This window comes from Ixodes scapularis, unplaced genomic scaffold (assembly GCF_016920785.2).
Source record: "Ixodes scapularis isolate PalLabHiFi unplaced genomic scaffold, ASM1692078v2 PGA_scaffold4__175_contigs__length_147842914, whole genome shotgun sequence".
In the NCBI taxonomy this organism is placed as follows: domain Eukaryota; kingdom Metazoa; phylum Arthropoda; class Arachnida; order Ixodida; family Ixodidae; genus Ixodes; species Ixodes scapularis.
In genome coordinates, this window is record NW_024609879.1 from 46,466,360 (window position 1) to 46,478,929 (window position 12,570).

The 12,570-nt window shown below is 47.9% G+C and overlaps 1 protein-coding gene across 1 annotated transcript; it reads right to left on the reverse strand.

Moving 5' to 3' along the window:
- Nucleotides 1-305: 305 nt before the first annotated feature.
- On the reverse strand, nucleotides 306-4,670 carry LOC115326747 (uncharacterized protein K02A2.6-like). Its single transcript, XM_029987692.3, has one exon. It carries the CDS (start codon nucleotides 4,463-4,465, stop codon nucleotides 512-514), a length of 3,954 nt encoding a protein of 1,317 aa, XP_029843552.2. The 5' UTR covers nucleotides 4,466-4,670; the 3' UTR covers nucleotides 306-511.
- Nucleotides 4,671-12,570: the final 7,900 nt, after the last annotated feature.

A 12,570-nucleotide genomic window follows, 5' to 3' on the forward strand; every position in this document is an offset into this window, starting at 1 on the left:
CGTGCACGAAAACGTAGCTTTAACAAGGGCTGCTATTGCACGGGCGTTCCAGCACGAGCAAAAGCATGGCGGCGGTTTGTTGCTTTGCTTGCAATCGTCTATAGTAGCGCTGATGCCTACAGCATGCGCTCACGAGAAAAAAAAATGAACTAACTTCCGTCATAAAAGAGGCAATGCTACGAGCTCATGCAGGGATTCGCTTTATCACGCGCTCCTGAGCGAAAAATAGAGCAACAACAAAACAGGTCCTATTTATCTACCCGGCCACGATCTCGAGAAAATAGCTCGTAGAGCCTAAAGCCCTGTTTCAAAAAGGCGTGTTATCGAACGTAACTAGTTTAATGCTTGACAAAAGGTTACAACGTGGACGGTATCTGCGTCCGCCATGCTCGCCGGTTTCTTCGTCTCCTCGCGTAGAGGAAGGGGGAAGGCCCGTACGCCACCGCATGCCTTGGGTGGTGGCGCCATCTGTCGGCTCATCTTGTAACATCCTCCTTTGTTTAAGTAGGGACTACCCCACAATAAAGTCTTGAAACTTCTTTGGTAGAGCTGCTGTTCTCTTTGGGCGCGTAGGGGTATGGATTGGGGCGAATTGGTGGTCAGGCTCGTACGTCTCAGGTACTGGTGTCGTGTCTGGTTCGCGCTGAGGGGAACTTTTGACCTGGGGTGTTCTGTGGTGCCCACGATCGTCCTGAGTAGTAGTAGGGACATCCGCTTCAGCCTGTTGGCAACTGGGTACATCTCGTATGTGCACTCTGTTGCGGCGTAGCACGCCGTCACTGACCTGTACCTTATATGACCTGTCACCACATTGCTCCTTGATGGTTCCCTTTGTCCATAATGCTTCCTTGGTTGGGAGAACCATCACATCTTGTCCCATGCTCAGAGGATGGAGGTCTTTAGCCTGTTTGTCGTGATAGAAAACCATCCTTCGTTTCTTCTGCTCCAACTGGTTTCTGGCACTGACAGTTTTTGGCAGCAGCTGCTTAGTTGTCGTTGGTACACATGTGCGTGTGCGTCGACCCATGAGGAGCTGTGCAGGGCTTGCATGCATGTGTTGCAGCGGCGTGTTACGATGGTCGAGAAATGCCATCTGAGGATCGCCATTGCTTTCGTCTGCTTTCTTTAAGAGCATTTTGACAGTCTTCACGGCAGACTCAGCCATACCGTTCGATCTTGGGTATCGTGGGCTGGACGTGACATGTTCGAAGTTCCAATCGATTGAGAATTTGTTGAACGCTTCACAAGCGAACTGTGAGCCGTTGTCTGTGATCAGAACACTTGGGATGCCGTGTCTTGCGAAGTGTGCTTTCAGTCTGCGTATCACATGGGCAGATGTTATCGAGCTGAGTTGGTCAACCTCCCAGAAGTTGCTGTAATAGTCCACTGTGACTAGGAAGTGCTTGTTCTTGTGCTCCAGTATGTCGCATCCAACACGTTCCCAGGGAAAGTCTGGTCTCGGGTGTGGTTTCAGCGTCTCTCGTTGTTGCGCTGGTGCATGTTTCTGACACACATTACAGGCTGATATGTGGTCCTTGATTTCAGCATTCATGCTCGGCCAGAAAATACTGTCACGTGCACGTCGTAGAGTGCTTTCGATACCCATGTGTGATGAATGTAGCTTTTCTTTCATCTCTCCACGGAGTGCTTTTGGTATCACCAGTCGTTGTCCCTTGTAAACAATGTCATCTTCCACGACAAGTTCGTCTCGGAAAGGGAAGTACATCCCGATTTCTGGTGCAACATTGTGCCTTTCCTGTGGCCATCCTGTTAGGATCACTGCTGTCAGCTTTTGCAAGGTTTCATCCCTCAGGGTTGCGTTGCGGATCTTCTCTGCAGTATCCTTTCGCACAGGTAGGTGGTTCACCACGTTGATGTCTTCAAGCTGCTGTTCGCAATGGTCGTCTGGCAAGAATGCTCGTGACATCGTATCGGCCAGTAGAAGTTCCTTTCCTGGTCGGTACTGCAGGTCAATGTTGTAGCGTTGAGTCTGTAGGATCATCCCTTGCAGTCTTCTTGGAACTTGGTCCAGCTGCTTCTTCATGATGGCTTGTAGTGGCTTATGGTCTGTGATTACAGTCGTCAGTCTTCCGAAAGTGTACTGGTGAAACTTGTTCAACGAAAAGACTATGGCAAGCATCTCCTTCTCTATCTGCGCATACCGGACTTCAGTAGGCGTGAGAGCTCTGCTCGCAAAGGATAATGGCTGTCCATCTTGAAGGAGTGCAGCTCCTAAGCCACGTTCACTGGCATCGCATTGTACCATCAGCGGTTTCTGCGGGTTGTAATATGCCAACACTGGGGCTCTTGCTACCAAGTTCTTTGTCTCTTGAAATGCGTTGTCTTGTTCATCGCTCCATGCCCATGGTTCACTGTTGATGACCAGCTTTCTGAGCGGTTCTGTGACCTGGGAGAGCTTTGGCAGAAAGCGTGCAAGGTAATTGACCATTCCACAAAAGCGTTGCACACCTTGGACGTCAGTTGGTGGGGGCATTTCTTGAATGGCTCTGACCTTTTCAGGGTCAACACGTAGTCCGTCTTTTGTCAGCAGGTGCCCCAGAAATGTTGTACTTGTGCGATGCAGCTCCGTCTTGTCTCGGTTGAGTCGCACACCAATCTTCTGACATCTCTGCAGCAGGTTTTCCAGCTTCTTGTCATGGTCACTGCGCGCTTCTGCACCGGTTTCGCCGATACCATATACTAGAATGTCATCTGCCACACACAGCACACCACTCAGTCCATCCAGAGCTGACTGCAGTCTTTTCTGAAAGATTTCGCTGCTGACAGCGAGTCCAAATGGGAGGCGTAGCCATCGGTAGCGTCCCATTGGTGTCTGAAAGGTGGTGAGGAGGCTAGACTCTTCGTCCAGGATACATTGCCAGTAGCCGTCTCGTAGGTCCAACTTCGAGAATATCTTTGCCTTTGCGACTTCAGGCAAAATGTCATCCAGGATCGGTAAGGGGTGCCTCTCCCGCTCTAAGGCTTCGTTGAGAGCCTGAGGATCAATGCAGATTCTCATTTCACCATTTTTCTTTGTAGCGATGACCATTCGGCTGACCCAAGGTGTCGGTTCCGTGACACTCTTGACGATTCCTGCTTGTTCCAATCGTCTTATAGTTGTCTCAAGTTGAGGCTTGATGTTCTCTGGGACTCGGCAACTTGTCACTGCTTTGGGACATGCCGCTGGTTTGGTCACAAGGTGTACGGTCCCGGGCAGAGAGCCTACAGAGGTTCCAAAAACATTGGGGTACCTCTTCGTAATGTGGTCTCTTGAGTTCACTTCACCAACGCTGGCAACCAGGTCGTAGTCAACCGTGATTAGCCCGATCAGTTCAGCTGTCTTGCGTCCTATGAGGGGTGTGAAGTCGTTACGGACCACAATGAAGTCAACGACGTGTTTCTGCCCGTTGGCTGTAGTCACCTTCAGCCTTGCCTTGCCAGATGGGATGACTTTCGTGCCATTCCACATGCGCAGGGTTGTCGAGGTTGGCTCGATCTGTCTGGGCGTCACACTCTTGTAGTTGATAACATTCACTGCAGCTCCACTGTCCACTTGGAACTTGACTTTTCTTTCATTGACGGTCAAGGTTGCAAATAACGAGCTTGCTTTGCCGTCCTGCACCGTGAGTATCTCTTCTGTTGAGTCGTCGTCGTGCTCCTCCACACTGGCGACGGACTTGGTGCTTTTGCATACCGCTGCAAAATGGTTCCGCTTCTTGCACTTGTTGCAGGTTTGGTTCCATGCTGGACATGCTTGTCTTGCGCGCTCGTGAGTCCTGCCGCAGTATTTACAGCTCTGTACTGGTTGCTTGAACGCAGTCTGTTTGTCTTTCTCTCGGTCGGCACGTGGTTGTCGGCGGCGATTGCTGCTACCTTTCATTGCGTGGACTTCCTCGGCGACCGTGGTGCCTTCTCTGAACACCTTCATTTGAAGCTTCGTCGACTCGTGCGCTAGGCACACTTTGACTACTTTTTCGAGCGTCGGTTTCTCTAGTTTCAGAATGTCCGCACGTGCTTTCTCGTCGTTTACTCCACAGACGATTTGGTCACGGATCATCTTCTCCTTTTCTGTTCCGAAATTGCAGTCGCGGGTTTTCAGTTTCAGGTCGGTCAGAAAAGTGTCGAACCTCTCGTCGGGGAGTTGTACTCGCATGCGGAAGACGTAGCGTGAGTACACTTCGTTCTGCTTCGGCAGAAAGTGCGCATCCAGTAGCTTCACAACGTGGTCGAAGTCAAATTCAGGGTGCGGTCTCGCTTCCGTACACTCTCCGAAGTCCAGAGTATTGTAAATGTCTAGCAGGTTTGGTCCTCCAACCGTGAGAAGAAGTGCGACTTGCCTTTCCGATGATGCTCCAGCGGCATCGGTCGCTTTCAGGTACAGCGTGAAGGCTTGTTTGAACGTGCGCCATTGTTCCGCAGCGTTGCTGGCGTTTTCAAACTTCGGCGGCGGCGGGATCCTGTCCATGCTTGCTTCCGTGGTCGTGGCGGTCGTAGCTCAAGCGTTGGCTATTGCCGCTTCTGACACCATGTTTCAAAAAGGCGTGTTATCGAACGTAACTAGTTTAATGCTTGACAAAAGGTTACAACGTGGACGGTATCTGCGTCCGCCATGCTCGCCGGTTTCTTCGTCTCCTCGCGTAGAGGAAGGGGGAAGGCCCGTACGCCACCGCATGCCTTGGGTGGTGGCGCCATCTGTCGGCTCATCTTGTAACACCCATCGATGTGTTTGCGTTTGTTTTTCCACGGCCACTCGATCCCCCCTAATAGCGTCAAATCCGCCAGTGCACGAGGCCCGTCTCTCGAGCGGTCCTTGGAAGCAAATGGCGGAGCAGCATTGAAATGAGCGGCCCTCGGAAGCGAATGGCGGCGGAGCACATGATCGTGGCACGTGTTTGTACGTTTCCAGAACAATGGCTGGCGGTACCTGAAAGCGTGCATTTTATCAAAAGACTTCAGTACAGCCTCCATTGATTAGGGAACCAATGTTTGGCAATAATCTTCATAACACAAACCGGCAAAAAAAAAAAATATGAAAAGCGACCTCTCTAGAAACTGGGAACGCGACAGAACAGCACACGACAAAACAGCACGCGACAAAACAGCACGGTCAAAACAGCACGCGTCAAAACAGCACAGCGTCAAAACAGCACGGCGACAAAACAGCACGTGTCAAAATAGCACGCGACAAAACAGCACGGCGTCAAAACGGCACAGTGACAGAAGAGCACGTGCCAAAACAGCACGGCGTCAAAACAGCACAGCGACAAAACAGCACGCATGTAAAAGGCTGTAATAGGTAGCGTTTTATGAAAACAAAACAGAACATAAAGAAAAAGGGTTGGACATTGCATGGCATTATTTAACAGCTAGTGGAGAACCAATAAAAAAATGTACGCTGGCGGCAACGGGACCGCACTGAAGTCAGTGTCCCAAGTGCTGCTGCTCTTGTGTGATCGCTAAAAACAAATAAAGTTAGCAGTAGTTACTACTACTTAACTATGCTAATCTCTGAAGAGATTAGGTAGTTAGAGGGGATACCTTCGCGTCGATGTTGGCTGCGTTGTCTGGTCTTTTTTGAAGTATCAGGGAAATAGGAAAAATTATTGGGAAAAAGATACCCATAGGGTTAAATTTATGAACTGCCTGGTTTGTGGCGGTCCGGTGAGGTTCCGTAGTACTCGCCGTTTCGTAATTACCGCCTAAGCGTAAAACGTCCCCCCCTCCCCCAAAAGAAAAAAAAAAAAAAAAAAAAAAAAAAAGCCGGAGATGCGCCGATTACAGATGCATTGATAGAACCGGTAAGATAAGATGACTTTAATGTGGAGCGTATTCAAGGAGTACCATGGGCACCGATTCTGCGTGGTTCATTCGCCGTGAATAAAATCTCACGGAAACACGCCGCTGGGGTTTGCAGGCGAGAAGTTGCACGTTTTGAGTTAAATTCACAGATTATTGCCGACGAAGGCCTTGATCGAGTGGAAACCGGTGAAGCAGTAACATGCCGCAGCCTCAATGCTCTGGCTTTACACTGCAGCATGGGTTGTACACAGCTTTGCCGTACGCGCTTCCTTTGTTTTCTTTTAACAACTAACGACAGTACATTGCCGTGCGATTGAATTATTTATTTTCGACGATATCACCAGCAAACTTGCGCGTAAAAATGAGCAAAACTGTTCGAAAAAATTGCGGTGGCCTGGCTCGACTATGCCAGGATATGCGCAGCGTGAGCTTATGCACACAAAATGAGAGGTGCTATCAAGCGGCTCCGGTGCAGCGTCAGATTTTCCTACTGCGCAACGGAGGCGCACAGCTGAGCACGCGGTGACACCAGTCCGCAGTGGCGTACCAACTTGTTCTTGAGTGGGGGGGAAAACCAGACCCTCTCCCCCCCCCCCAAATCGAAAATTCGGCGCAACTTTTGTCCAACTTTTCTAAAGATTTGGCAATGATTCGGCAAAATTACAACGTTACCAGACTTAACATTGATATTTTGTTTTTTCTCACGAAAAAAATGTTGCTTCTTCTTAAAATAAATACAACTTGTAGTGCCTATTGAAAGAGTTATGACTAAATAAGGTGATATTCTAGAAGATAATTGTATCGATGTCGCTTTTGTGTGTTTACTTGTAATTTTGGTGTATGCTTCCAGAAAGTGGCGTGACAACGAGGTTGGGTAGTAGCCGGCACAGTCACGAATCACACTACGAGAGCTTTGATTTTGAGGCTTCATCAGCGCACGCCTGCAAGTGTGTTTACATTGTTAAAATAAAGGCAATCACTGCGTTCTTACTTTCTCTGGTAGTCGCCGTTTCGTGCGCGAAAACGGATGCAACGGTTGCTGAGCCTTCACCAGAAGAGATAACAATATTGTAAATATGCATGTTTTTCGATTTGAGTCACTTGACGTCAGCTTTGCATGAAAGTGCGCGTTCCATATTCGCAACGTGCCGTTTTTAACCTTTAAAATTTCGGTTTCTGGTGTTCGGACACACACGGACGTTTAGGAAGATGGGGAGAGTTAGGAATGGTCGGATGTGCAACGTCGACCATGATAGTTCTGTGTTTATACGAAAATTTTTCATCAGTGTTTACTAACGAGTGCTTGGACTCCGTCCCCACTCTCCCTGAAGAGCTTTACGAGCGCATGCATCCTTTTAACGTTAACTCCGCCGGTATTATAACATTGATTGATAAACTAAAACTTACTTCGTCCGCTGGAACCGATAACATCAACTCTAAAATTTAAAAGAAACACCAGTGTTATTTCGAGTGAGTATTTAAAACTTATCTTTATTCAGTCCTTATCTCAAAGGTGCCTTCCATCTGACCAAAAGGTGGGAAGGGTAATTCCCAGTCTTTAAACAGGGCAGCCGCTCTTCCGCATCTAATTATCGCCCTAATTCATTGACTTCAATTTCTTGCAAACTACTTGAGCATATCCTCTACTCCAATATCATGAGGCACCTATCATCCCATTTCTTTTCTTTAAACAGCAGCACGGTTTTCAAAAAGGTATAGTACTTTCCTGCGAAACACAACTCTGCGACTTCATCCATGACTTGCACACTAACCTTGAACCTTGAACCTTGAAGTGAAAAAACTGACGCAGTTTTTTTTTTTTTTTTTCCAAAGCGTTCGGCCGTGTTTTTTATCAACGCCTTCTTTCTAAGCTATCATCTTTTTGCCTCGACCAAATAACCGTTTGCATAGATTCGTGACTTTTTTTTTTCCCGTGTACAGGTCACGTCCATGATGATCATGAATCTTCCTCAATAAATGTATCTCCTGGTGTTCCCCTGGGGTTCGTACTTGGGCCCTTACTCTTTTTAATATTTATTAATGACGTCCCCATTGGGATTTCTTCAAAAAACCGCTTTTTCGCCGACGACTGCGTCATCCATAACAAAGTAACTTGTGTGCAAAATAATAACCAGCTTCAGGAAGATCTAGAGAAAATTAACAATTGGTGCAAAGAGTGGATTATGTCATTAAACAAGTATAAACGCAAACTAATCCACTTCACCAAGAAAAAAAACAAACACTGTCATTTAATTACTTCTTGTACTCCGATCTGATTGAGACCGCTACTGTGTATAAATACCTTGGTGTAAGACTAACATCTGACCTTCCCTAAAATAACCACATTGAAGTCATTACTGCCGATTCATCTGGAACTCTTGGACTAAGCAGACGTAACTTAAAAAGGGCTCCACCCTTTGTTCGTAAGCTAACCTTGGACACGTACGTCAGACCAAAAATAGAATATGCTTCAACCATCTGGAATACCCATCGACTGTACCTCATCAATACCCTGTAGAGGCAGTTCAGAACAGAGCTGCTCGCTTCATTTCATCCACTTATGACTTTTTTTTTCAGTGTCTCAGCGCTAAAAACTGAACTAACCATGTCCTCTTTGCAGCTTCGCAGAAAAGTCTCTCAGCTGTGCTTTATTCACAAAATCTACTACCACATTCCCGACCTCAAAACCACTTTGTTATTACCCCCCGACCGAACATCTCGCCTCAACAACGTCTGCACCATCAAGCACATTTCTGACTCTACTAACGCTTTCAATTGGTCATTCCTTTCTCAAGCCATCAGCCACTGGAACAGTCCCCCATCCTCCATTGTCACCATCTTGGACCCTGCTGATTTCTCCTCTGCAGTAAAACTACACCTTTCTTGGCCCATGTGATGGTGTGCGGGGCTAGGCAGATAGGTGAAAACCCTTACGCAGAGCGCCTGCCGGGCCAGACTTGTACGTAGTTCAACTACTTTACTCAAGTTACTGTAGTCTAACTACTTTTCTGGGTAGTTTAGTAACTTTTAATTACATTTATATTCTAGTAATTCGTAGTTTACTTTAACTACTTTTCCGAGTGACTTCCACTCAAATTACAAATTACTTTCTAATTTTAGTGGTTGTTTTGCCTATCAACACAGAAAAGATGTCGGAAGGTCAGCTGATATTTGCAGAGGGGGAAGCATGCGGAGTAGAAAAGGGGGGGATGGGAAGGAAGAAAGTGATTTAGATAGTCCAAAAAACCCCAAAATTTTAACGAGCCCCCCCACTGCAACAACACTGCTACGAGGCGCGGGGAGCGAACAGACACGACGCAAGAGAGGTCGAGTAACTGTGGGATTAGCTCCGAATAGTGGCGTTTCTTTGTATTCCGAAGCTCAAGGAGACTTGACGCATTTGAAGAAAGGGCTTGTCCCCGCTTCTCTCCAATGTAGGAATTCTTGCCCACTACAGGAGGTGCACACACTGCCCCTTTTACGGTGCAGGCGATAGAACCCCTAACAACGACGCTCACGCCGGATGGGCTGCTCGTGTATCACTCGAAGCGCGTTAACCCACCCCCGCGCCTGCGTTCACGCCGCTTCGCGGTGACGGTGTGCGGCTGCTAATGGACCTTTTCCATATACCGACGGCACCAGGCGGTGGCTGCGCGAACTAAAAAATCGAGGAAGTGACCTGCGCTACCGATCAATAATGGGAGCTACGTTACCAGTTGCTTCGCTCTCTGAGCAGCGTCGCGTGCCCAATGCAACGAGGTAGGCCTAGCGCGACTTTAAAGAAGGAAATCCGTAGCGTCCACCCAAACGTCGTGTTTTTCTTTCCGTCCACTTTCTTTTTTTGTGTAACACGATTATATATATGCTGCAATTACGTGTTCTGCTCGTCGATTTACAGCCTCATTCCGAATTTCCTCGATTTTTTCGTGCCGACTTCCACCGCTTGGCATCGGGCGCTCGCGCGTGCGCAGAACGCTTCTCGGAAAAGGTCCATTACAAATCTATTAACCCACCTAGCCCCCCCACCCCCCGTACACGCCGCTTTGCGATACACTTCCGTAAATAGAGTCGATACGATTTAGTTGAGCGATGTTCCGTCAACAACATTCATTTTTTTAGTGTTAATGGTAAAAAAAAAAAAATGTAAATATCGCCAAATGCCTCGACAAAACAAAATGTTCGAGAAAAAAAATAAAAAGAAGTAAGCCGGCCCACACCATAAATAGAACCCGGGTCTGACACGTATGAGGCAGACATCTCACCACTAAGTTACGCTACCCCTTCGGAAACTCGCATTGCATCCGCTGCCTATGTTGACGGCGGCAGCGCCCATCTCCAAGCAAGCAAGCAAAACTTCATTTTGTGTAAGGGCCTACGTCCTGGTCTGGACGGCCCGTCCGGCCCATGTCTCGCGGATGGATTCCGTTAGGTTACCGTGTAGCCTTGTTCGTGGGGCAAGGCTCCACAAACCAGCCAATCAGGCGTGCGTGAGCACCGTTGCTAGGGTTTGTATCGCATGCGCGTTAAAAATATGCCCGCGCGGGTCGGGGGGCAGTGCCCTTGGTATTCCTTGGGCGCCGCCGGCCTGTGTCTGCTCTGCCCAGTGGCGGCCGTTTCAGGGGGGGCAAAACGCATGCCTTGCCCCCCCACTCTGAGAACTGGGGGGGCAAGTGCCCCCCTTGCCCCCCCGGTTGGTACGCCCATGCCAGTCCGTCTGCCGCGGCAGTGACGTCACTCCTCTGGAATGCACAGACCGGCGAGGCGGGCGCGGCGGCGGCGGAGCGCGCGGCGGCGTCGGCTCCGGCATGCCAGCTGTGCACCATGTGACGTCACTGCTCCTCGCGCATGCGCAGCATGGAGCACGGCTCGCTAGGGGAGCCACGCGAAACTGCTCAACCTCGGCCAGTGTAGCTCACGCTGCAAAACAGCCAGAATACGCACCAGCGGGGGCTTCGGTACTGCCCAGGGAACCGTCATGCGCCCATCGAGTATACTCCCCAGTTCGAACTTGCTTCCAAAAGAACAGATTCGAAAAATTGGCCGTCGACGAGGGTGGCTTCGACGAATTGGCCTAGAACCTCAGTTCCTTTACAGTGCCTTATTTGAGACGTGCATTTTTTAACTTCAAATGCTATATTTAGGGTTCAGCGTTTTCGGGTTAGCCGGAATATAACAGGTAAAAGTACGCCGAATTCATTTTTCCAAATTCGGTCTTAACTAAAAAAGTTAAGTATTTTCGAGGGCGTTTGGAGTGGTGTGTGTTGGGGGGGGGGGGGGGATGAGACTAACTAGAGTTTCGTGTTTTCGTATAAATTCGAAAAACACCCGCAGGTAAAAGTTCCGTCTATTCGGATTTATCTGATAAACTCTGAAATTCGATGTGTCAATCCTCCCCCCCCCCCCACCTACAGACACACACAAATATATTTTACAATTAATGGTTTAATCAGCGCGTAGAGTGAATGGTCCTGGGAGAACGCCACCGCACATATCTTTTGAATTTCGGCCAGGAGAGCAGGTCATTGTACTATCGGGTCAAGACAAAAGTCCCTGTTTATGTTTCCGGTTCGGGTCATACTATTTGTGCCTGAGAGGAAGGAGAGGTTGTGTTTTTGTAACCGCGAAAGCTATGAACCATAGAAATTATATAAAGTGGGGAAGAAGACAGTTGAAACTTCTCTATTTCATCCTTTTCCACTGTACCTCTTGCGGCCGCGCGGTAGGTTGATGGAATATCATGGAACGAATACAAACTTCCCAGCGACTACCTCCAGTAGGTTATTGATTTTAAGGTATCGACATTTATCGAAATAACACTTGTGTGCCACTCTTGTTCTAGGACAAATTAGTATTGCCAGTAGTAATGGCCCCAACGCCAAATCCAACTGAAGAAAATATTAATTGTTACAATCGCTTTTTTTTCTTTTTTGTCCAGCATACGTTTACATTTAGATATTATTTGTGTAATTTTAATAAGAAACACTGCGAAAATGAGCTCAGAATTTCGGAGACTTCGGAATCAAGCAAAAATAAACTCCGATAAACTATTAATTTTCGGCAAAAAATAAACTCAGGAAGACACCCTCTGAACTTGACGAAAACAAAACTCCGAAAACGGAACCCTACTCATTACTGACCATGTCACCACCTCCTCTCGCAGTTTTCAGCTTGTCTGCGAGGTTGGTTCAACTTTCAACAAAAGCTCCGGGGGCGCGGGAGTCTTCAGGACGAAATCTGGGTTTTTCAGCTGATAGGGATTTGTGCCGAATTCTTTGTTAAAAGAAGAGAGTTTAATCGTGAAATCAAACTACGGAAATCGAGAGCGTCCGTAAATGCCGCGCATTGTTTAACACCCCTAGCTTCCATCTACTAGAGGAGGGCATAAATACGAGTGTTTTATTGTCATTTCTGCCGTCGGCGGGGGAAAACGCACCGAGTACAATGCTTGCTAATTTCTCCATTTCGATATTAGCCTCTCCGACCGAAGTAGTACTGAAGCTCATGCTCGTCCTGTGTACAAATACGAGCACACAACGATAATGTCAGATCACGATAAGGCCCCAGTGCGTCTTACAGAACAGGTCGCGTCGGCTGCCAAAGATGGCAACAAATAAGAAGACCACTATCTGGTACTCAATAGACATTTTACACAAACGCTTCTAATTATTGCATTTTCGTTAGTATACTGGTTTTTGTCAGTAAACCTAATATAACTGAGAAGTTTATGAGTCTACAAATATTCACCGCAAGAAACCGCAAAATTGGTTTGGA